The sequence below is a fragment of the Sciurus carolinensis genome, chromosome 3 (genome assembly GCF_902686445.1).
Source record: "Sciurus carolinensis chromosome 3, mSciCar1.2, whole genome shotgun sequence".
In the NCBI taxonomy this organism is placed as follows: domain Eukaryota; kingdom Metazoa; phylum Chordata; class Mammalia; order Rodentia; family Sciuridae; genus Sciurus; species Sciurus carolinensis.
In genome coordinates this window covers 87,644,420-87,671,502 of record NC_062215.1, presented here as the reverse complement: position 1 = coordinate 87,671,502, position 27,083 = coordinate 87,644,420, and the positions used below count along the sequence as shown (strand labels likewise).

The 27,083-nt window shown below is 33.3% G+C and overlaps 1 protein-coding gene and 1 pseudogene across 2 annotated transcripts in view; one reads left to right on the top strand and one right to left on the bottom strand.

The window, feature by feature from the left end:
* Zranb3 (zinc finger RANBP2-type containing 3) overlaps positions 1-27,083 on the top strand; it is a 303,506-nt gene that overhangs the window by 109,860 nt on the left and 166,563 nt on the right. For both annotated transcript variants that reach the window (XM_047547212.1, XM_047547213.1), the window contains one exon: positions 8,424-8,442. In XM_047547212.1, coding sequence (XP_047403168.1) covers positions 8,424-8,442 — 19 coding nt within the window. The remainder of the gene's footprint in view (positions 1-8,423; positions 8,443-27,083) is intronic.
* Positions 12,546-15,326, bottom strand: LOC124981040 (rho GTPase-activating protein 11A-like; annotated as a pseudogene).

The window sequence follows — 27,083 nt, the reverse complement described above, 5'->3', positions numbered from 1 at the left end:
TTATATTTAGGTCTTTGATACTTTTTGTGTTGATTTTTTTACAGGGCAAGAAATAGAGATCGAGTTTCAACCCTTACTTAGGTACATGCACTTTTCCCAGCACCATTTGTTAAAGAGGCTCTTTTCTCCACGTTGTATTTTTGGCACCTTTGTCAAAAATCAGATGACTGTAGCTGTGTGGGCTTGTCTCTCTGTCCTCTATTCTAATCCATTGGTCTACATGTCAGTTTTTATGCCAGTGTCATGTTGTTTTTGTTAGTATAACTCCTAGTATATTTTGAAATTGGCTATTAGAATGTCTTCAGTGTTGCTTTTTTGATCAAGATTGTTCAGCTATTCAGGGTGTTTGTGCTTCCTTGTAAATTTTAGGATCATTTTTTTTAGCTCTGAAAAGATGGTGATTGTATGAATCTGTATGCTGTTTTGGTAATATGACAGTTAATTTTGCCAATACTTAAATTTAGGAGTTCCTTCCATCTTTTAGTATCTTCTTCAGTTTCTTTCTTCAGTGTTTTATAATTTTCATTGTAGAGGTCTTTCACCTCCTTGGTTAGGTTTATTCCTAGCTACTTTATTTTTTGAAACTGTTATGAATAGAATTGTTTTCCTGATTTCTTTCTCAATGAGTTTGTTTTTGGTATATAAAAAAGCTACTGATTCTTATATGTTGATTTTATATCCCTTTACTTTGCTAAATGTAATATAAAAGTCTGCTGGTGGTGTCTTTCGGTCTTCTAAGTATAGGATCATAAGCAAACAGGGAGAATTTAACTTCTTCCTTTCCTGTTTTTATCCCTTTTACTTCCTTCTCTTGCCTAATGTTTCTTACTAAAATTTCACGGATGATATTAATAAGAATGGTGAGAGTCTACATTTTTGTCTTGTTCCTGATTTTTTAGGAAATGCTTTTAATATATTGCTGGTTATGGGTTTTCATAGATAACCTTTATTATATTGAGATTAGATAATTCTTTATGGCTTTTATTGTGAAGGAACCTTGAGTTTTGTCAAAGGCTTTCTGTGTAACTATTGAGATGATCATGTGATTATTTTCTTGATCCTGTTTATGTGGTGTATTATATTTATTGACTTGTGTCTGTTGAACTATCCTTGCATGCCTGGAATGAAACCAACTTGATCATGATATATGATCTTTTTAATGTGGATAGCACATTTTTCTTTAGGCACCATAAATCATAAGATAATTGCAGATATGTTATAATATTACACATCTTAATATTTCTGTACTATCGATTATAATTTGAGTGCTGTTCCTAAAGAATGCAGATAACATGTTTTGGGAAAAAATAAAACTATTTCACTACTTGGATAAGGAAAGTGAAACACAAGATTCTATCAGTTTAAGACTACTTTTTCCTCTAACTGGTGATCTCTGTGACCTTGTAGCTCTTTCTGTATATGGGGTCTGGTTTATTTTTCAGTGGTTATATTCTATTTTCTTCAATTTCAACCTTCTACTAGTTCAGTTTTTATGCTCAAGCATAGTAATTTGAACTTCTATTAAATTACATCCTGTTGATGTGGGTTCTATATGTTCACTGTTCTGATAAACCACATTTTGTTTCTTCATCTAATTTTAATAGAAAGTTTTTATTTATCAAACCACAATCATAACCTTCATATCATTAATTTTTAAGAAATGATTGTTGATGTATTAAAAGACAGAGTTGGCAAATATTTTCTGGTAATAAGTATGTTAGGACTTACAGGTCATGCAGTCAGATCACAACTACTCAGTTCTGTCATTCTATCACAAAAGCAGTCATTTTCAATTTGTAAGTGAGTCAACAGAGTTGTGTTTCAAAACTTTATTTACAGAAATAATTAGGTGCCCCCCACCCCCATTCCAAGGGTTAGGAGTTGCTTGGATCAAATCCAGGGCATTGGTCATGCTGAGCATGTGCTCTATCACTAAGCTATATCCCCAGATCCAAACATCATATTTGTGAGGTAACCAAACTTTAAACCTAATTTGTTATCAGTAACTATGATGATAAACTACGAAATGAAGATTTTTTTTCTCTTTTTGATTACATAGTTAGATATCTATTTGATGCAAAGTTCTATAACACCCCAGAACTGACTTGATCTTTATGTGGTAGAACTGGCCATAGTGCTTAAAATTGGCTTTTGAAAGTTGAGGCAAAATTTACTATTGCTTTCCCAAATTCCCTTGTCCCTTTTTCCCCTCACTAAAACACCCTGTGGGGTAGTCTATATGACCAGCTGAAACTCTTATTTTCTAGTCTCCCTTTCAGTGAGAGATGATTTCGTGAGATGTGTGACTCAGGAGGCCTTAGAAGTCACAAAACTTAAGATAGGGTTGAGTCTGTTGGCACATGTTGTTTTGTCCTCTTCTTTTTTCCCACATCAGTGTTGCCAAATCTTTAACAGTAATAGCTGTCTTGTAATCTACCAGGCAAGAAAGGACAAGGTCGCAAAGATATAGCACTGACATCCTTGTTTCCTGCTCCAACTGTGGACTGTTTTACCTCCATACCTCCTTTGGTGAGGGGGTTAAATAGTTCTGTCTCTTTTGACCATTATTATGTACAGCTGAACTCAGTTTCCCATTGTTTAAAAAGTAAACACAGGATATGAATAATACTTAAATACACATTAGGCTATTTCTTTTGTCCATTAAACTCAGCATCAATTTATTTTTAAACATGTTCTCATTTTCTAAATGCAGTAAGTTTAGGGAATTTGTACCTAGTTTGGGTTGTGCATTTATCATAATAAATTTTTAAAAAATAAACTGAAAAAAAAATTTTTGGGGGTGCTGGGGATCGAACCCAGAGCCTTGTGCTCACAAGGCAAGCACTCTACCAACTGAGCTATCTCCCCAGCCCCTAAACTGAAATTTTTGAAGAACATTTTTCCTTTGAAAAGATTTTGATGATTACCAAGATATGAGAACTTACCCTAGTATGGTGCTTTAACCTTGAATTCAGCCAATATTTTATGTTTCAAATGTGTCTTTCTCAGTGTAACCTTTATTATATGTCTGAATAGAAGTGACAACTCCCTTCTGCCTTAGAACAAACTACTGTAGTAAAATCAGAAACAGTTCATATATTTATTTTTTTCTATGTTCCCTTCTTGCTCAGATTTAGGACTTAGTACTGTGCTTGATCTCAAAGGTATATGTACTTGGTAGTTACTGAAATTGAAAAACACATTTTGATATGTACTTGTCCTTATTGATTCCCGTACTTCCACAAGATACAGACTAAGAGAAATGCTTAGTTTTTCTTAACACATAATTCAGTAAATCATGAAACTATACTAATAAGACTAATCAGTAAACAAAAGGTTAGTGTCCTATTATATTCTAAGAGAGGCTCTCAGTTTGTACTAAAACAACTCAACTTATTTCCCCATCTACCTGACAACATTTAAGTATTGTTACATCCATGTCTTTATTAATGAAGTGATTTTAATATGGTAAATCATTTTTACTGCTTATAAACTCACTGTAGACTAGATAAAGCAGATCTAACTTACTGATTTTTTTAATCTAAACTATATTTTTGTTTTTAACTCCAAAATGTTCTAATGAATATTACAGTCTAATTAAGCCCTAAATATTCTCCACTAATTGCTATAGGAATAATCAACTTTTTTTAACCTGCAGTTTTATAAACAAGGATAGATATTGTATGAAAATTAACATGTGAAAAAATGGCTCAATGGGAATTATTATGCATCCTGAAAGCAATAATTCTCTCAGAACAGCAGAGATACACCTTCCCCCACCCCAACCATCAAGTAGAATGCAGAGATTATTTCCTGTTTTGTTCTTTATTCATAAAAGTTTTAGGGCAATTTTGTGCTAATGGAGCCAGACTAATGAAGCATATTTTCAAGATATTATCAAGCATTAGAGACTAGTTTAATTTTTTAAAAAACTCATGAACAAAAAAAGCAATTCTTTTTAAAAATTCATTAGGTTTTTGGCATATACAAAGGATTTATTTGTAGTAGCTTGCATCTTTTATTTACCTTGAATTTAGTATAACCGTTTATGTCTTTCCTATACATGTCTTGTTTCCTAACGTGAAAAGAGCTAAAAGAAACAAAACACTGTAATTTTGACTAGTTTTTCAAGGTTATAACATTGCAACAGATGTAAGTTTTTTTTAGCTAAAGCCTTTCTCTTCCCTTACCTCTTAATGAACTCTAGAATTCTTTGAGAATACTTACCTTCCATGTACTCTGACACTGCTGGGTGAGAATAAATGTCCGAAGTTGCTAAGGACAGCAAAGTAGAAAAGTGAAATGAGTAGACCACTGAATTAACCAATCCTGGAACCATTCCACTCTTGTTGCCAATTATGTGATAATAGTAATTCCCTTTTGTGATAGATCCATTTTGTTCTTGCTCTGCCTCCTAATGGAAACTGTGTTTGTAAAACCAGGGTTTCAGTTTGTTTGTTCATTTGTTTCTGGTGCATTATAATTATATACAGTAGTGAGATTCTTTATGTAAAAGCAGTTTTTTAAAGGTAGCCACTATTCCCTCAGTCATAACAGCTAAATTGGAAACTTCCATCCTCTGCTACTTACTCATTTCCATTACCAATATTTCTCCCAAGAGTGAACAGTTATTTGGTTCATATTGAAGAGAGCTTAATATCACCATTATAATAGCAATAAAAGTTTTGTGGTACCCTTCCATTTACAAAGTACTCCTTTACTTCATTTGATCACAACTTGGTTTACTTGGTTCAGGCATTTTCATATTATGGATGAGACTAAGAAGCTGGGTATGAATATAATTTTCTGCTTATAATTGAGAGCAGTGGTTTAAGGTTTTATAGAAGTGCTACAGACTGATTTGGTATTTAATAAAAAATAAATTCTATTGTTTTTTAGTTTCAATATAGAAATTCATGACCAAAGAGTAAGAATCACAGATTCAAATCCATTGTTTAAATAATTTTTTTAGATTTTTAAAAATCTAGTTCATTCAGTTTTAATTTCAAGTATTAACATGCATTGTACATAATAATAACTTCAAAATATCCAGAGGAAAAATGTCCCAAAGCATTTTTTTTCAGTGTGTATCTGAAACATACGCTAATAGCCTAATGTACATTTAAGGCTTGTATATGAATATACTTAAAAATATGGGAATGCATGAGAGCCTCAGGAATTTAGGGGAGATAAGAAGTGAAAATGACAAAGGATTGAGGACCAGAATGCTGGGAAAATGGGAGGTACTGGGGGAAGAGGCATATATGAAAGCTAGGAGGAGACTCAGGAGCAGATAGAAGTTCCACTCAAGTTTTTCTAGGAAGTGATGATTCTATCCTGGACACAACAAAGAGGTCAAGCTAGGTATGCATGGCAGCCAAAGTTTTCCTCACTATACACAAAGGCATTTGCCATTTTTCAAATTAGTGGAAAACAAGAATTTTTTTCATAGTTTTGACCAAAATTGTTTTCTTTTCTTAGTTTTCATGATGTTACAACACGTTTGTGTAGATTTGGGTTTTAAACTAAATTTGGAAAGGTATAAATCAACAGGTTATTTATGAACATATAATAATTTGCACTTATAGAAAGTATTTCTAGAAAGATACACAAGAAATTGAAAACTGGCCTTGTAAGAGGCCAGTATCCGAGATATCCTTAAGGTATAAAGATTGGTGAGAGACTTTCCATTTTTGTACATTTTTGTATTTCTTGAATAATATGCTTTTGAATATATCACCAATTCAAAAAGTTAATGAAATTAGAACTAAAAAATAAAGCCCATTTTATCATATTGAGCTTTTATAATTATGGGATAAGATATTTTAAGAAATTTTTGTTGCTGAAAAAATTATTGTGGTTTAATCCTCTGAATCCATGTACATATTGCTTGGTCTGTTGGGGGAAGAGTGGGTAGAATTTATTAAACTAACATTAATTAAGTTAGCTTTGGTCAAATATACTGTATTAAAGAATAGGAATTTATTTTTACTAATGGAAAATTCCATAGGAGTGTCTCAAAGGCTAATCTTCTCTCTGCAATAATAGTTTATTGAGACTGAACCATGCATGGTAATTAATTAAGTAGATGACTGTTTTCAGGTACAATGCCTTTAATCCTATACTTAAGATTCCAAATAAAGTGAGAATGCCTATTTTGTATCTATGCACCTCATTAAATTTTTTAAATATAATCAAAGTATTCTTTTGGAGAGTTTTACTATTTTCTTTTTATATATACATAATCTGCTTAAAAGAGATATGGGTGTTAGTTGTAGAAAAGGTGTTTTTTATGTAAAGAAATTGAAGAAAAGCTTCAAGTTAGATTCAAATTGTTCATTTCTATGTGTCTTTGAATAGAAATATAGCTGGAATATAAAGTGATTCTCCAAAAAATATAATGCTGTTCAGTTTTCTATCTGTATCAGAAATTGAATTAAAATAACAAACACCAAACATGAGCATCCAAAGATATGGATGTTGTAAACTATTGGAAGTAGATGATTAAGGAGCCTCAAGGTTTTGGAAACAATTCAGTGAAATGAAAAGTTGCTTTTTGATGTCTATAGCCAAGCTGGATAAATTACAATGTAAACAATTAACAATGAATTTGGAACAAAGAATATTATTTGTTTTTGTTACAGTGGAGAACTGAACTACGTGCAAAATTATTATAGAATTGTAGAGTTGTTGGTACACCAAACCAAGTCTGGCAAATACAGTGGATAGTCTTTAACAAAGGAAGTATTCTTTTTCATTGTAGGTTAAAGACCCTATAACATGGGTCCCATTTCCGTTTCTCAATGAGTGTAAAGCTATTTTATTTCCAAGGATAATGGTGATTATTGACAGCCCTCCCTTTACAAAATAGACTTAGTTTTAAGTTATATTATATTTTAAGAAATATAATATAAAATTTAAATGAAGTAATAAATATATTAGCCATATTTTCCCTTTTACTTATTTATTTTGTGGTATTGGAGATTGAAGCCAGGGCTTTGCACATACTAGGCAAGCACTCTACCATTGAGCTATATCTCCCCTCCCCACCCTTAAAATTTTATTTTGAGACAGTGTCTTAGTAAGTTGCCTGTGCTGGCCTTGACCTTGCCATCTTTTGGTGTCTAACTGAGTACTTCTCAGTCTTTTGTCTTGGGTCCTTCTCCTCTTTGTGATCTCTAATTATTGGAGTGCTGCAAGGCTCCAACTGTGAATGTCTTTTCTTTTCTCTATACGCTTTTTACCTATTGTGGTTAAACAAACAAAACAAACATAAAATCTACCATCTTAACCATCTTAACTGCACAGTAATGTTAATGGTATGCATCTTGTGCAGCTCATCTCAACACCTCTTTTATCTTCAGAACTGAAATGCTATACTATTTGAGCCACTCCACTTTTCTACCCTCTCTTCTCTCCATAATCTTTCTCCCTAGGTGTTTTCATTTAGTCTCCTGACTATAAATCATGTTTGTTGTTTTGCTTTAGAATATTTTAGCACCCCCTCCTCCATTACTTTACTTCAATTTTGCACACTTTTTTCAGATTGTCTTCCTTCCTGTTTCTAGAGTCCTTATTTAGAACATATATCATTCATCAAATTCTCACATGATCAAGCTTCATTGTTTTCTAGATTTTTTTTTCATTTTCTCCTATCTTGAATCTTTGTTAAGGTAAGTTTATTGTTTGTTTTTTCAAGTATTTCTCCTCACATGGTTTGCATGAGTGGTGTAGTATTGAAGACCTTTTTTAGCCTCAAGCATCTTTTTTGCCATCCTTTACAAAAAAGGGGTAGCTTGGTCAGGAATAGAGTTACTTCTAATAAAGTCAGGAGTGGTGACACATGCCTGTAGTCCCGGCTACATGGGAGGCTGAGGCACGAGGATCATTTGAATCCACAAGTTTGAAATTGCCTGTGTAACATAATGAGACCCCATCTAGAAAATAAATGAGAAAAGGAAGAAAGAATAAAGAAGAGAGAGTTCATCAAAATAATAGAAGTTAAAACTCAGTTTGTCAATAGGCTTAGTATTATATACTGTAGCATATATAGTTAGATGTTTAACTTATGCCAGAAGATGTTGGCACTTGTTTTTTGCACCTTCACACAGCATCTTTCTAATCTCTAGGAAACAGCAAAGGTAAGGTTTAAGGATGAAGAGGGAAGTCATTTCCCCATGGGTAGGCCATGGATATAGCACATCTGAAGCTCTAATACTACCAACCACATAACCGTATGCCTTTGGCAGTTGAAAAGTCATATAAACTCAGCACTGGCCCATGTTTCCTGTTATTTATAAACACCTCTTTCTATCCTAGTCCCTAAGTATTTGTCAGCATTTTGTGGCAGTCTACTTAATCAGAATTTTTAAGATGGTTGATTTTGATAATTAAAAAATTAATTAAAATAATTTTTTTTTCAGGTGTATGGTGGCTGATGAAGTAAGTGTTTTCACATCTTTTATAAAATTATGCAACTAGTTTTTATTGAATTCTATTCTCCATATTCACTATTCTCCTTTGTTTTTCCATGACTATATGTGTATATGTAGAAAGACCAGGGGGAGATGCTAGGTAGGTAGAAGAGGGAAAAAGAATGAGTATGTGTAGGTGTGTGTGTGCACGCGTGTGTGTGTTTGCAAGGCCTGTATCTGGAACATATGTTAATATTAGATATCCAAAATTTTATATTGTTTCCTAGTATGCATGAATGTGTTTTGAAATGTAGCCACTCAAAAAGCTGAACTCTTCCTTTCATGGTACTGCTTGAGTAAAAGCTGACTTTTATGATTTTTTTCCTAAGGATTATTATTAATTGTTTCCAATGGGTATTAAATACCCATTAAATACCCATGGTGCTAACCATTTTATTTTCACTAAACGCTTTTATACATTTAAGTGGCATGTACTTATATATATGTATATTAATGTTTTCTCAGTGAAATTAAAACTCTTATTACATGAACTATGATACTCATACTTTCTGAGAATATTACAGTACAACTCAAAGTAATTTTAATACCAGTTTGAGAAATGTATTGCTGTTTTCATGATGTCTTTAAGAAAAATAGCAAAACATACTTTTCAAAATACATTAGAAAGGAAGGAACAGGAAACTAAATTAAAAAAATAGAAGTGGAATTATTTAAAAAAATTCTTCCAGTTATTGTGTTCTGGTCTTAGTTAAATATAGGCTCCCATCAATAATTCATCTCCACAGTCTCTTTTCAGGAAAAAACGAACAAGAATATTTGTGAATACTATGTGAAAAGGTTGATGTACAGATTCTCTGTTCATGCTGATTTATAATTACCTAACTTTTAAGTTCAGATTTTTCATTCTATTTAGACTAGATGTTATTACTAGAAACTTAATCATGGCCTATGAAGGATTTCAGTAATATAATTGGAGCAATAAGACACTGACATTTAGAAACAATAGAAATTTCTCTTTTAGAACAGCATGAGTTTCAACAGACACTTCATAAATTAATTTTGAGAGTCTAAAATGACTTAACAAGGCTTGTGTTTTTAGTACTTGAATATGTTTTCATGAAAGACTGTAAATTCATTCTTCAAAACTTCTAAGCTAGTCACTAACCATTTCCTCTTACATAGTATATATGTGTCAAATATATATGTAATATATATATGGATATATGTGTGAATATAATTCTTTTTCAAAATAGTCCAGTTTTAGGGGAGATAGTGAGGAATGAAATTGACCAAATTATATTATATACATGTCTGAATAAACAAATCCCACTATTATTTATAATTATATCCAGTTTTATGTCCACAGAAAATATAAAAGTTAACACCATTGTTGATGATCTTCACAAGTAAGTCATGAGGAAATTCTATAGATCTTGGTACACCTTTGGTACCTTGGTCTTCACTTGATTGTCAGAGATTTGAATAAGCCTTTAATCTGTGAAATAAATCACGAATTGAGAGAAACATTTGGTCAGCACCTTAAGCCCTGTTAATTCTTACATAATTCTCCAACAAACCCCTATTCTCCTCAGTGAATATTATACTTGAGTATTCAGAGTTCTTGATGAATCTTTAGTCAGCAAGTCTTTATTATACCAATTGCTTCTCATCACTTTTTATCATAGCATTTTTCACATGTTGAATTATTTGTCATCTTCATTCAAAACCTTCTTATTTTTTACTTTAATAAGTTTAAAAAGGCCATTTATTAGTTCCTCAGTACTTAAAAAGAATTCCACTTTTTCATGTCTCATAATTCTTTTCATTAGCATTTTGAAGACTGATTCTTTGCCACCTATTTGGTCTAACAGGGTTTGTGATGTTAAATTCTATTAATAATGTTAAATTAAGAAAAAAATTCTTGACTTTACACATGAGTAAAAAACAGGCTATAGAAATTAACAGTCTAAGATCACAGCTCTTAACCACTAATATTCTCTGTTAGTGATAGAGCTGAAATGCTATTTTTATGGAATATTACTGAGCTGTTGTAGATGAAAGTAAATTAAAAATGCTGAAGTAGAAAGAACTTGTATATATGTAAATTATATGAATTCTAGTTTGACCTTCATTCTATTTCCTGATACTGTCCTCCTTTTGCTCTTACTTCAGAATGGTATGAAAGTTAAAGAAGGAAATGCAGACTTTAATTTGAAGGTCAACCACTTTTTGATTGTTAAATTTAAAAATATATTTTGATAATGATGACTATTTGACTCATCAAATAGCTGAAAGCCTTAGCATAGCAATTTTATATCTGTGTTATTGAACCTGCTTTTTTTCAGATGCTCGAATCCTTGGAGTACTGTGTAATTTAGCTGTCTTCTGTGATCTTTCTTCCCTAGCTCTAGAAACACATGACTTCCTTCACTGGTGTTACCCACACTTTCTCTTAGTATCTTTCTACTATTATGTTTTTGTAATGTGTTCAATCTTTGGAAGACTATGTAGTCCACCTGCTTGCTGTATATAAGATAATCATTAGTTTAAAATTGAAATGATTAAATTTATTTAATTGTGTGATCATGTGTTTCAGTTATAAAATCATATTTCTGATAAGCAACAAAACTGCAACATTTAATAAAATGAACTTTGTAAACTTAGCTTAAACTTTTAGTTATTCCTTTTTTCCCTTCTCTTATTTTAACACAATTAAGTGATGTTTCAAGGACTGTGTAGTGAATATACAGAAACACTTATGAATTTGCATTTCATAAATAACAGAATTCAGACAACAGTCTGTAGTCAGAATTTTACAGCATTATATAATACATTGTTTTTTAATAATTATTTTTGAAGCACTATCCTTGTTCTTCATTTGAAAATTATTAAAAATGTTTATTCACAAATAGATAATGTAAACATGAAAAAGTTTCACATTAACACAAATGAGGTAATTTAATTGGATTGTATGTGGGGAAAATTACTAAACCTAAATACTTTTTATCATATTTGTCAAGTATTTAAAGGCCTTTCTTTCTAGAAGCTAGTATTTGAAGAATTTTTGTAATGTTTGTTTTTAACTAAGAAGATGAACAACTTGCGTTTATGTGAGTAGCCTATTATTGTTCATAATAGACAAAACTTTGCCAGTACATGGATTCTGTTTTATCATATTATCATAGTCAAAATATTTTTACATTCCTCTTGTTTTTTATTAAACCATCATAAATTTTATCCCATTTTATCCAAATAAAATTTACAGGTGTACCCACTATTCAAATTCTAAAATCCAGCATCTGCATATTAAAAAAATCACCTTGATTAAATTTTTCAAGTTCAATTATTCCTTCTTAATAATTCCCATTTCTATATTTTACAAAACAGATACAAATGCATTTGTGCAAATTACCTTTAGAAATAGAGTATGGCCTAAAAATAACCAATTACTTCATCATCTTAATGTATGAGCACAGTTTAGTCACCATTCTGCTTTAGCCAATGTTCTCAGTTCAAGTGAACACAACTGTACATTTATAGCAGATACATAAACCAGATGACTGCCCCAAATAGGAATAAAGTATCAAGATACCAGAGTGAAGTAAATGGATTTCCAGGAATTTTGGTTAAGACAATAAACATAATTATAATTCAAGACAGAGTATTTGTGGGGCTTGCCCCTTCCCTTTCCATAGTACAGATTTTTTTTATAAAAATCTTATCTGACTTGGAGGAATAACAAAAAATGGACACAACTTGTTTCACTCTTCCTATCACACATACACAATAAAAATCATGCAATTTTCAAAAATTAATTTTTTTCTAAATCCAAGCAACAATTTCTTTAAAACAGTAAGGTGTAACCTCTGCTTTAGAAGGTCACAATAAAATTAAAAAGTTTAAATACTGCTATAATTTAAAAAAAAAACATAGTAGTCACATGTACAATTAGGAAAACCCAAGTTGCTTATGCTTTGAAATTAAAATGTTTGAGAAAATCTATTACTTAACAACAATTCTGAACTACAAACTAACATGAAGATTATACTGTACGTCACATAATCAATTGCTAATTTTATTTACATTAATGTCAAGTATAACATTTAGCAATTACAAATCTACAGGTTTACTTGTTGGTAGTAGTTGAGCCTTTCCAATAGGATTTTTTTGAGAACCTTTGTACCAGACCCTTTCTCTTTCTGATGGTTTCCTAAGGACTCTATTTTTCATCCCAGGAGAAAAGCCCATATTATTATTTACAACAGATTTTAATATATTATGATTAGTCAAGTCATCAAAGGGAACCTTAATTTGGCTATCAGATATCACCCTCCTGTTTGCAAACTCTAGTAGACCCAAGAGAAGCATTCACAGAATCTGGGTGCCTCTTCTTCTTTAAGGAAGATGTAGAGGTTAAGTCCGTGCTTGATTTTGAAATTTCACTTATGTCAGATTGTTCACATGATGTAGACCTCTGTTCTTTAGGACCTGATTTCATATGTGAAATAGAGGAATCTTTTGATGTACTTTCTGTACAAGAGGGCAAAGCACTGTCACAGCTTACTGATTTAACCAGAGGAGAAGCTGGGTTGCCAAGATTTGTCATCTTCTGCTGTTTAGATTGTCTATTATATTCCAACAAAGAATTAATTCTTCTGACAGACTGACGGACAGGAGTATGCTGAAACTTAAGAGGTGACTTCACTTTTGTTCTATTTGATTCATTTAAAGAAAGTTTATTAAACCACTGTATGTGATCTGAAACTCTTCCATGCTCTGTCATTTGTAAACTTTCAGAAACCGTTTATCACATGTTTCTACCAGTGACTGTTGTTTAGCAATTCTCACAGGCCTAGGTTTTGACAGGATTGTTATATAGCATGCACTGTACTGTGATAAAGAGTATTTAGCCTCATCCTCCCTGGGAGTTGTACATTTCACTAAGTTTTCTTCCATCGTGTTCTCATTCTCCTTTGACGTAGTATTTAGTTTATCTCTTGGGGACTGTTGTCCCTTAATTTGTTCATCATTGGGGAATTCTTGCTCATTTAAATAATACTTTAGATGAACATCCTTTTCATGTTCTACCTTAGTCTCAGTTGAGTAACATTTTTTAGTTTGATTTTTGAGTTTGATATGGTAAGAGGTCTATTTCTGAAAAACAATTTTCATCTTTACCTGTGTGGTTTTCATACTTTTCTACTGATTCTCTCACAGTCAAATCATTAGTTTTAAGTAAATTTTTCTCTGGAATATACCCTATATCAGATATTTCACTTAATTTTTCTTTCCCCACTTTAGTTATTGACTACTGCCTATGATTTATCAATTCATGAAGATTACTTCCAGACTCAGAAAATGCTTTCTGAATCTTCACCAAAGTCTCTGAGGTCAAGTTATTTTCATCCCCACTAAGGGAGTTCCCATTACATTGCTGTTAGGCTTGCTTTGTAAAGTGGAAGGAGTTAAGTTCACATAATGTAGCAGGTGACTTTTCAACAGTTATATCTGGTTCCAAAGAAAAGTTTCCCAACCTCAAGATTTCCCATTATTGGAGAAACTTCATATTTATCCATTTCTCGAAAGTTTGAATTACTAGGTCCTATCCAAGACATCTGGTCACTTGTTTCATCTAGTTGCTCTGGAGTTAATAAGTTTTCCTCAGACTTACTGATCTTTTTTGAACCTTTCTTTGGTAATCTTTCATTTATATCTGGGCTAAAAAGTAGACCTGTTTTTACAGATTCAATCCTATTTTCTAAACTTTGTTGATTTGCAAGTCTCTGACCAACATTTTCATATCTATTGACACCAGAACATCCATTTGCATCTCTGCTGTTTTTCCCCAGACTGAATTTCAAATGAAGAGTCTTGTAACCTTTTCTTTACGACTGATTTTAGGAGAGAAGCAGCCTGTTTTTCCTGATTCCACCCTACAAACTTTTTTGCCTGCAATCCTTTTACTTCGCCTTAGCACATCTGTGCTGGTCAAGTGGCTTCCACTGATGGCTACAGGAGAGAGTGAACTCTGAGATGACACTTCTGGGCTTGTATCAAAGTGAACTGATACTGGTGTGGAACTGCCATTGAAGAGATTATTTGGCAACAGATCAAAGTTAAAATAGTGCTTGATAGACTTCCTTTTCTTACTTGAGAAACCATGAGAAGAATCTACTGGCAGTTTACGCTTAGTATTTGGTGTAAGAACCACTGGTGATAGAGTTGAGCAGTTCTATCCTGCTGAGGTGTAATAGAAGGTGTTCTGTTAGATTTCAGTTTATTTAGTACTCCATTAGCAAAATTTTCAACACTTTGTCTTCGTCTTCTCTTATATTCACCAGGAATTTCATATTCATCCTCTTAAAGCCTTCCAGTGATGGAGTAGCACAGAGACCATCAGTGCCCAACATAGCTGGTATCTTTTCCAGGATAAAATCTGGTACACGCCCAATATCTGATGCATAATCAATACGAGTTTGTATTACTGTAGCCTGTAATCTCAGTCTTTTTTCTGTGTTAGCAAACATCTTTTCATGTCCTTCACTTGTCTGAAGAAGATTTGGTGCATATATTACAGCAAGATTGCTATTATCCATCTTATTCTCCCTGGACCTAAGAGAAACATTCCTGAGAAAGTTAAAGAAGTATCTTAATATATCAACTGCATGATCAGTCATAAGACAGGAGAGCAACAATGTAGCTTTATTCTTCTCCTCTCTTCCTAACTGTTGAGCTTTGAAAAGTGCTTCCTGCAAAGCAACAGGGAGAATTGGCTCTGGTAATTCCCTGAAGAACTGCTTAAGAAGTCCTGCAATGTCACATGGAAGTGCAGAAGACAGGCAACCTTCACCATGATCCAGTTTATTCTTTAGTGCCTTAAGATGAATAACACATCCTGATTTCCTAAAAAGTCCTTCTGTTTGAATATGTTCTTGTAAAGATGTGCAGGCATCAACAAGAAAGCTTGGAATGTGTCCATATTCTGGTACAACAGAATGGGGCAATGCATTAAAAGGTACTCCAAATATTTTATCCCCTACCTTCTTTCTGATCACCCAATCCTTTCCACTACTGAGACGGACCTCCCTCCTTTTTCCCTTGATTCTTTCAGTTCCGTGCACCAACGCCTGTTGTCAGCTTCTCGCCACTTCCAGTTACTTGCAATGATCCCCTTTCCTCCACACTTTACTCTTCCCACTCCAGCGCTCTCGGAAATGTAAACACGACCCTTCCCCATGCCACTCCAGCCCAAGCAGACCCAGCTAGGTGTTTGAGTCTCAGCTCCTGCGGCCCCTGCCCCACCCCAGCCCAGCCGCTGGACCAGCCGACTGCTCAGGCTCTCTTCCAGTCCGGTCCCCGCCCGGGCTGGTTGCCCTGGTCACCCCGTTTCACAGGCTTCTCTTTCTCCCCATCAGCCTGCATGCAGAGCTGGCCTGCACATCCCGGAGAGCAGAGTAAAACCAAGCAGCTTTCCTCATGCCTTCAAGCCACTGCGGCCTTCACACTGCAGTCCCAGCCCAAGCTCAAATGGCAGTGCCCTCTCCTCTTTATAATACCAGGGATTGAACTCAGGGGTGCTCTGACCCAGCTTGTTTTAGGTTTTTTTTTTTTTTTTTTTTTTTTTTTTACTTTTAGCACTATGCTGTGCTTCAGACTCATCTCGTACATATTCTGCCCCAGTTCTAAAATCTACTATTTCTCCAAGAAACTTTGATTTGTTTTATTGAAGAATGATGCTAGAATGAGGATCCAGGTATTGTATGCGCTTATCTCTACTGAGTTGTCTTTCTTTTTAGGTACTATTAGCTTACAGAAAAGGAGATAAATATGTATATAAACTTTCAGACATTTATACACAAATATTTATAAATGTTTGCATCCATAACCATCTGTAGCTGTAATAAAATTAAGCGTGAGTTCATACTGATGCTCCAACTCTAATCTGTTACCACACGAATTGTTCTAGCCTCTTCCACTTGCTTGTCTGTAATTTCCCAAACAATGACAATCTTGACTCCCACTATTTGCCATCATTAATTATTCAATTCCAGTGTACATGTATGGTAGTTTCAGAATTGTTGGCCTGTACCCTCATGTGAGAGAACTTTATTAACTAGAGTATAGTGCTCATGTACAGTTCCTTATTCCTTGATTCCTATAGGCTCTATACATTTCCAGAATTCCTTAGGTCAGTACCTTATTCTTTCACTCCTTTCAGTGGGTGTTTGAGACACTTGTAATACATTTAAAAATTTTAAATCATCTTCTGCATTCCAGGCTGGGATCCCTATCCTAATTTTTTTTTAAGTATTTGTACACATTCAGATTTCCTTTTTGTATGACAGATTTCTATGAATTTTCACACAGGCTTAATGCTCTGTATTTACCAGATTATTGTACAGAATAGTTTCATTGCCCTACATAATTCCCTGTTTTTCTCTTAATTACAATTGGACCCGAACCTTTGGCAACCACTGATATATTTAGCGACTCTATAGTTTTTTGTTCATTAGAATGTCATATAATTAGAATCATTAATTCTAATCATAATTAATTATTCTGTTTATATGAAAATAGTTTTTCATAATGGTTTTATTCATTTAGCAATATTCATTTAAGAGTCATCCATGCCTTTTTATAGCTTGATAGCTTATTATTTTTATCATTGAATAATACTACATTCCATGAATATACCACAGTTAGTTTTTCTATTCACCAAGGTGAAGCAACAACTTGGTTACTCCTAGTTTTTGATCATTATGAATAAAAACATGAGCTTTTTGTGTGGACATAAGTTTTCCAATCAGGCAGGTAAATATCTAGGAGTACTACTGCTGGATTATATGGTATATTAGTTTTCTAGAAGCACCCTAAGCAAATACTACAAACTGATGATGTAAAAAAAAATTTTTTTTTCTATTACCATTCTGGTGGCTAAAATTTCAAAATAATTGTTCAGCAGGGTTAGTTTCTTCTAAGAATTCTGAGGAATAATCTGTTTGATGCCTCTCTCCTAGTAAGGCCAACAATCTTTGACAGCCTTGACTTGCACATGCATTACTTCATATTCATATTCATATTCTCTTTCTCCCGCCCTTTCTTCCTCTCTCCGTTTCTCCCTCTCTCCGCAAAATGTCGTCCCTGTATGTCTTTCTTTTCTGTTATTAGGATACTAATCTGAATGAATTAAAGACTTACTTTCCTCTACTATGACCTTATGATAATTAGTTAATTTATGTCTGCAGCAAACTTATTTCCAAATAAGGTCATATCCTGAGGTACTAGATGCTAGGACATCAACATATCTTTTGATCAGGAGTACCCAATTCAACTCATAATCTATAGTATGACCATTTACTTTTGTTAGTTACTATCAAACTATCTTGCATATTGGCTGTACAATTTTGTGTTCCCACTAGCACTGAATGTGAGTTCCTCTTGCTTTGCATCCTCACAAGCAGTTGGTATTGTCATTTTTCTTTTAGCCATTCTCATGGATATATAGTGGTATCTCATTGTTGTTTTAATTTACAATTCCCTAATAACCTATGATGTCCAGCATCTTTTCATAGATTTATGGGTCATCTATATGTCTTCTTTGGTGAGTTCTGTGTTTTAGCTCTTTGCCTTTTCTGTTAGTGTGTGTGTGTGTGTATGTATTTTATTGTATTGTTTCTTTTTTGCTGTTGAGTTTTGAGTTCTTTATATATTTTAGGCATAAGTTCTTTATCAACTACATGTTTTACAATAAAAGTTTTTTCCCTTGACTTGTTTTTACTTTTTAATCCTTTTAAGGAGTTGAGGTATTTCCTTTGTTTTTGTTTCTTTTGTTTTCTGTAGTAGTGGGGAGTTAACCCAGGGGTACTCTACCACTGAGCTACACTCGCAGCTCTATTTATTTTTACTTTGAGGCAGGTCTTACTAATTGGCTTAAGCTAGCCTCAAACTTGTGATCCTTCTACCTCAGCTTCCCAAGTTGCTGGAATTACGGGCATGTAACTCCATGCCTAGGAGAAGTTTGGGTTTTAAAGAACTTATCATTTTTTTTTCATTGATTGTCCTTTCATCTTTTAGCTAATTGACAAACCAAAGTCACCTAAGTTTTCTCCTGTTATCTTCTACGAGTGTCTGTTTCATGTTTTACATTAGCCCTGTCATCCATTTTGAGTTAATGTTTGTGAAAATTGTTACATTCATATCTAAATTAATATTTTTTGCAGATAGATACCCTGTTTTCTAGTTGTTCAAGCACCATTTGTTGAAAAGATTATCTTTTCTTCATTAAATTACATTTCCTATTATCAGTAAGGTGAAGAGAGAACCTACAGAGTGGGAGAAAATCTTTGCCACTCATACTTCAGATAGAGCACTAATTTCCAGAATATATAAAGAACTCAAAAAACTCTACACCAAGAATACAAATAACCCAATCAACAAATGGGCTAAGGAAATGAACAGACACTTCACAGAAGAAGATCTACAAGCAATCAACAGATATATGAAAAAATGTTCAACATTTCTAGTAATAAGAGAAAGCAAATCAAAACTACCCTAAGATTCCATCTCACCCCAATTAGAATGGCGATTATCAAGAATACAAGCAACAATAGGTGTTGGAGAGGATGTAGGGGAAAAGGTACACTCATACATTGCTGGTGGGGCTGCAAATTAGTGCAGCCACTCTGGAAAGCAGTGTGGAGATTCCTCAGAAAGTTTGGAATGGAACCACCATTTGACCCAGCTATCCCACTCCTTGGCCTATACCCAAAGGACTTAAAATCAGCATACTACAGAGATACAGCCACATCAATGTTCATAGCTGCTCAGTTCACAATAGCCAGATTGTGGAACCAACCTAGATGCCCTTCAGTTGATGAATGGATAAAGAAACTGTGGTATATATATATACAATGGAATATTACTCAGCCATAAAGAATGATAAAATTATGGCATTTGCAGGCAAATGGATGAAATTGGAGAATATCATGCTAACTGAGATAAGCCAATATCAAAAAACCCCAGGACGAATGATCTCGCTGATAAGTGGATGATGACACATAATGGGGGGTGGGAAGGGTTAGTGTTAGGGTTAGGGTTAGGGAGGGTGGTAAGAATGGAGGAAGGAAGGACTGTATAGAGGGAAAAGAGGGGTGGGAGGGGTGGGGGGGGAAGGGAAAAAATAACAGAATGAATCAACGTTACCCTATGTAAATTTATGATTACACAAATGTTATGCCTTTACTTCATGTACAGAGAAACAATGTGTATCCCATTTGTTTACAATTTAAAAATAAATAAATAAATTACATTTATTCTCCTTTGTTGAAGATCAGCGGCCATATTTCTTTCTGCAGCTATTTCTGGGCCTTCTCTTTTGTTACACTGAATTATATCTATGCTTTGCCAAGATCACACTGTCTTGATTACTATTGCCTTATAGACAGTCTTGAAATTGGGTAGTGTTCATTCTCCAACTTTGTTCTTCAGTATTATATAGCTTGTTCTAGGTTATTTTTGCCTTTCCCTACAAACTTCAGAATTGTCATTCTCTGTAAAATAGCTTATTGGAATTTTCTTTGGGGTATTACATTCAATGTAATGATCAAGTTGGGAAGAATTTATTTTGAAGATTTATTTTGATTTTATTTTATTTATTATCTACTTTAGGTAATCATGTCACCTGCAAATGGAGATTTCTTCCTTTACAAGATGTAGATCTTTTATTTCTTGTCTAGGAAGGAAAGTTGTCTAGGTCTTATAGTTCAGTTCTGTATAGGAGTGATGAGAAAAGTTGTGCTTGCCTTGTTCCCAGTCTTAGGGGGAAAGCATCTTGTTTCTCAGTATTGAGTATAATGATAACTATAGGTTTTTAAAAAGATGTTCTTTATCAAATTGAGGAAGTTCCTCTCTATTCCTAGATCATGAATTGGTATTGGACTTTATCAAATCTTTTACTGTATTAATTGATATAGTCATGATTTTTTCTTCTTTTGTTTGTTGATGTGATGGACCACATTTATTGAATATTCCATCCTTTTCTCAAGACCACTTAAAAAGTCATCATTCAAAACTTTCTTCTCTTAGCACTCTCTCTCTACCACCAGTCTTGATTGCCTCTTACTACCCTTTTATTCTTATTTCTGCTGTAGTTTGAATCATGTTCTGTACCGTTTGTCTTATATTCTCCACAAGATTGAAACTTCTAGGTCTAAAGCCATGTCTATCTAGCACAAACATCTGGGGAATAGATCTTCAGTTAATGCCTCCTGAACAAATTAATGAAGGAAGGTGAAAGAGAGGGATATAGAGAAAGAGAAGTAGATAGAGAAAGAGAGAAGACTCTTTTTGTCTTATTGATTTGTTGTTGTTGAGTGGGAACCATGTGTGCTAATGAAGCAAGATTTTTTTCACCTGGATAAGAGAACAGTCTTGTCTGTTGGTCACCAGTGCTTTAAATCAGGTTCATGCCCAGTACCACCCACTTCCAGTTATTTCATACATAGAGTTGATGGAGACAAGAATCCTTTAAGTGGGTTTGGGGATTTTCGTTCCTTTGGGCTGCTGTAACAAAACTATCATGGACAACAAATATTTCTCATAATTCTTAATGCTAGAAAGTCCAATATCAATATTATCTGATGGGAGCCACTTCCTGGTTGATAGTTAGTTGTCTTTTTGATGTGTCCTTACATGTCAGAAGCAGCAACAGAGCTCCCTGAGATGTTTTTCAAAAGGACACTAATCTTATTCATGATGTCTCCACCGTTATGACCTAATCACTTCCCAGAGTTTCCATCTGTTAATACTGTCACACTGGGGGTTAAGATTTAATGCATGAATTTAAGGGTCAGAAATATTCAGTCTATGACAGGAATCTTTAGAAAAATTTTTAAAAAAACTATTAAATGTCTGCTGTAGAGTCTTCCTGGTTTCCTAAATAAATTCAAGTTATCCTACGATCTGATTTTTTTTTTTTTTCTTTTGCAGTACTGGGAATTGAACCAGTGGTGCTCTACCACTGAGCTACATTTCCTAGTCCCACCCTACCCCCTTTTAATGAATTATCTAAACATTTTTTGTTATATGTTCTTTTTAGTTATATATGACAATAGAGTATATTTTGACATATACATACATGGAATATAACTAATTCTAATTAGGATCCCATTCTTGTGGTTGTATGTGATGTGGAGTTTCACTGGTGGGATATTCATATATGAACATAGGAAAGTTATGTCTCATTCATTCTACTGTCTTTCCTATCCCCATCCCTTTTGTCTAATCTGAAAATCTTTTGAACCCTACCCCTTTTTATTTTGAGACAGAGTTTTGCTAGGTTGCCCATGCTGAACTCGAATTTATAATCCTCCTGCCTCAGCTTCATGAGTTATTGAGATTACAGGCTTACCACTATGCCCAGCTCAACCTGAAAATTTTTGTCTTGAATGCTGTTTCTGGTATAATATTTTATTTGAAAAAGGCTTATGTTGCTTTGAAACTGCTTTTTTAGATTATTAGATTTTTTCATGTTCTCTTTTTGTATATTACACTGAGGGCTATTTATGCTAAGCCCATGGCCAACATCATTATAATGGAGAAAAACTGAAACCATTCCCTTTAAACACGGGAACAAGACAGGGATGTCCTCTTACACCACTTCTATTCAACATTGTCCTCAAAACTCTATCCGGAGCAGTTAGGCAGACTAAAGAAATTAAAGGGATACGAATAGGAAAAGAGGAACTTAAGCTGTCACTATTTGCGGATGACATGATTCTATATTTAGAGGATCCAAAAACCTCCTCCAGAAAACTTCTAGACCTCATCAATGAATTCAGCAAAATAGCAGGCTATAAAATCAACACACATAAATCTAAAGCACTTTTATACAGCTTTTTTTTTATATGAATTCTGTTGCATATGGATTTCCAGTTTTCCCAGCACCACTTGTTGAAGAGGCTATCTTTTCTCCATTGCATATTTTTGGCACCTTTGTCTAGTATGAGAAAATTTTATTTATTTGGGCTTGTGTCCGTGTCCTCTATTCTGTACCATTAGAGGACAGCTGAAACAGCTGAAAGGGAAATGAGGAAAACAACTCCATTTGCAATAGCCTCGAAAAAAATAAAATACTTGGGAATCAATCTAACCAAAGAGGTAAAAGATCTCTACAATGAAAACTACAAAACACTGAAGAAAGAAATTAAGGAAGACCTTAGAAGATGGAAAGATCTCCCATGTTCTTGGATAGGCAGAATTAATATTGTCAAAATGGCCATACTACCAAAAGTGCTATACAGACTCAATGCAATTTCAATTAACATCCCAATGACATACCTTACAGAAATAGAGCAAGCAATCATGAAATTCATCTGGAAGAATAAGAAACCCAGAATAGCTAAAGCAATCCTTAGCGGGAAGAATGAAACAGCGGGTATGGCAATACCAGACCTTCAACTATACTACAAAGCAATAGTAACAAAAACAGCATGGTATTGGCACCAAAACAGACAGGTAAATCAATGGTACAGAATAGAGGACACGGACACAAGCCCAAATAAATAAAATTTTCTCATACTAGACAAAGGTGCCAAAAATATGCAATGGAGAAAAGATAGCCTCTTCAACAAATGGTGCTGGGAAAACTGGAAATCCATGTGCAACAGAATGAAACTAAACCCCTATCTCTCACCCTGCACAAAAATCAACTCACAATGGATCAAGGACCTTGAAATCAGATCAGAGATCCTGCATCTTATAGAAGAAAACGTAGGTCCAAATCTTCACCTTGTTGGCTTAGGACCAGACTTCCTTAACAGGACTCCCATAGCACAAGAAATAAAAGCAAGAATCAATAATTGGGATAGATTCAAACTAAAAAGCTTTCTCTCAGCAAAGGAAACTATCAGCAATGTGAAGAGAGAGCCTACAGAGTGGGAGAATATCTTTGCCACTCATACTTCAGATAGAGCACTAATTTCCAGAATATATAAAGAACTCAAAAAACTCTACACCAAGAATACAAATAACCCAATCAACAAATGGGCTAAGGATATGAACAGACACTTCACAGAAGAAGATCTACAAGCAATCAACAAACATATGAAAAAATGTTCACCATCTTTAGTAATAAGAGAAATGCAAATCAAAAGTACACTAAGATTCCATCTCACCCCAATTAGAATGGCGATTATCAAGTATACAAGCAAGAATAGGTGTTGGAGAGGATGTGGAGAAAAAGGTACACTCATACATTGCTGGTGGGGCTGCAAATTAGTGCAGCCACTCTGGAAAGCAGTGTGGAGATTCCTCAGAAAGTTTGGAATGGACCTACCATTTGACCCAGCTATCCCACTCCTCAGCCTATTCCCAAAGGACTTAAAATCAGCATACTACAGAGATACAGCCACATCAATGTTCATAGCTGCTCAGTTCACAATAGCCAGATTGTGGAACCAACCTAGATGCCCTTCAGTTGATGAATGGATAAAGAAACTGTGGTATATATATATATGTGTATATATATATACACATACACACATAATGGAATATTACTCAGCTATAAAGAATAATAAAATTATGGCATTTGCAGGTAAATCGATGAAATTGGAGAATATCATGTTAAGGGAGATAAGCTAATCTCAAAAATCCAAAAGACAAATGATCTCAATGATAAGCGGATGATGACACGTAAAAGGGGGTCGGAGGGGGGCAAGAATGGAGGAAGGAGGGACTGTATAGAGTGCAAAGAGAGGTGGGAGGCGTGGGGGGAAGGAAAAAAAATAACGGAATGAATCAAACATCATTACTCTATGTAAATGTATGAATATGCAAATGATATGCTGTTACTCCAGGTACAAACAGAAACAACATGTATCCCATTTGTTTAATAAAAATAAATTAAAAAAAAAACAAAAGAAGCTTCCCTATCAACTATTATTTTCCTTCCTGCTGTTTATTAATTATTACATGTCTTTTTTATTTCTTAAAATCTGTTTATTTATTACTTTTTACTTACTTTTTTTCTTGCACTTTATTACTGTGGAGGATAAAATGTTTCTAAATTAGTAACATTAGAGTTAGTTACAAGTTCTAGAAAAAACCTCATTTTAATAATTTCTTACCCTTCAATGAAATGTTTTTATTTCTAAAGTTATTTTCAGAAATTTTAACTATGCAATTTCCCATGACAGCACAGACAGGAGACTGATAGGAGGCTAAACAAACAGATGCCTATTGTATTACCAAGAAAGCCAAATATTTTGTGTTTCAATAAAAGATTTTAAGCATAAAAAAAAAAAGATATGTGTCTACTCTTCATTTTTGCAACTCCAGAGCCTTTTTTCCCCAGGCTTAAGTGAGTTGTCAGCCAAAATAAAATGACTCTTTTTTCCTACTTTTGCTAGTACTGGTTCTCAGGCTACTAATAATAAATAATTTTAGAATAGATACGTGAATATCTATACGTGAAAAAAAAAAAAGATGACATTTTCATTAAATTTTCTTGAAGTCTTTAGACATTTTCTTTAGTCATATCTGCTAAATATGCCTGTTACTATTCAATGCATTTTTACTTGAAATTCATATTTTAGATTACTTTATAATATATCTTTAAATCAGAGATTGTTAGTTTTCTTACTTTTCTATTTCAACACCAAGTCCTTACATTTATTTGTTCCAACAATATTCCATGATATTTTTCCATGATTTTTGTTATTTTACTTTAACTTCTTAGTTTATGACATAGTGTTAACTATGAGTTTAATGAACTACATGTACTATTTTTAATATCACTAGTATCTAATTAAAATAATCTTAAGTCCAGATTGGATTTAACATATATTTTCCCATAAAATTAGTTTAATGGGAAACTAGGGTTTCCCATTAGTTTTATGGGCTGGGGTTGTAGCTCAGTGGTAGAGCGCTTGCCTAGCTTGTGTAAGGCTCTAGGTTTTACCCTTAGCACCACATAAAAATAAATAAATAAAACAAAGGTTAAAAACAAGTAATTTTATTTTTTAATATTTATTGTTATATTCATTAATGATTTGCAAGTAACATTTATTTTGATTTTTATCCCAATTTAAAATTCATTTCTGCAGAAAATTTTCTTAGATGACATTTTCAGGGCTGGGGAGATAGCTCAGCTGGTAGAGTGCTTGTCTTATAAGCACAAGGTCCTGAGTTCAATCCCCAGCACTGCAAAAAAAAAAAAAAAAAAAAAAAAAAAAGATGACATTTTCATTAAATTTTCTTGAAGTCTTTAGACATTTTCTTTAGTCATCTGATCCTACAAAACCAGAATCAATTTTTTATTTTGACATGGCTAATATTTAATAAATGAGAACTGTGACTAACATATAATGACCTTATCATTTTTACATAGCTCATTTCTTTTTATAGATTAAATTTGAATTCCTTAAATAATAATTGATGCATTCTACAATTTGGATTCTGTTTTGTATGTAGATTAATTTAAGATATTTTAAGCCCGTTGTAAATTCTACTAGAAGAGAGTGAAGAGAAAGAAAAATTATTCAATAATATCTTAAGTCATATTGAGAAAACAAAAGGATATCCCTGTCCAGTAAAAATGTCAAAAAACAAATGTAAGTTCCTTGCTTTAATTCTGTTCTGGAGTTCATGATGACATTGCATTGTAGGAACAATTAACTTTAACTTTGTCTAATACAGAAGTAACCTATGTAAACTCTACAAAAAAATTATCAGTACAAATACTGTCTAAACACATAAAATTTAATTTTTAACTAGTAAGTACTTTAAACATGAAAATTAATTTTTAACAAGTAAGTAGTTTAAAAGCATCAACAATTTTCTTTTTTCTTATTATTTAGTAGTCCTTTTTTCTGTTTTGCCTAAATCAACTTAAATAGCAATTTTTATTTTTGGTGGTATTGCAAGCCTTTTTCTTAGAATAGCAAAATTGATGTTACAGCCTTATTTGACTCACATTCTTGTTTCTATTTTTGCAGATAGTACTTGAGCTTTGGTGTGCTTTCTTTCTATTTTAATATTTAAAAGGTATCTACTGAATTCACCAGGACTTTGTTATGTGTGCCATTTTGACAACTAGTGGAGGATGTAATTAACTAGCAGTTTGTTTTCTTCTTGTTTCCTTTTTCATTTTATGTAACCATATAAGTAAATTAATTCTTAGTTTTGTTTTTTAAAAAGTTTTTCTGTTGGTTTTTTTGTTTGCTTGTTTCTCTTACCAAACTTTTTTTTACTTTCTTGGTAATATGTATATAATAACCATTTTAAAATAGCCTCATTTCTGAAATTAAGTAGTGAATCTCTGACATTGCCTCATTAGCATTTTAAAAAATTACTGGATTTAGATTTGGGGTTCATTCTCATGGTTCTAAAGTGATTGCTATGTGTCAACACATTAATTGACAGATTCATCCAAGTACTTGTTCAACTGAAAAAGCATTGTAGTAACCTTGAAAAATTATATCTCTTGAACTGTTGATTGATTTTCTTTTGATTGAATTGCATTTGATTCCTTGATTTGAAAGCAGAAATAATTTTTCTTTTGTCACAAATAAGTGGCCTCATTTATTTACTTCTCTGAAATTATTATGTGTCAATATATAATCACAGAAAATATTATTTTAATATACTTAT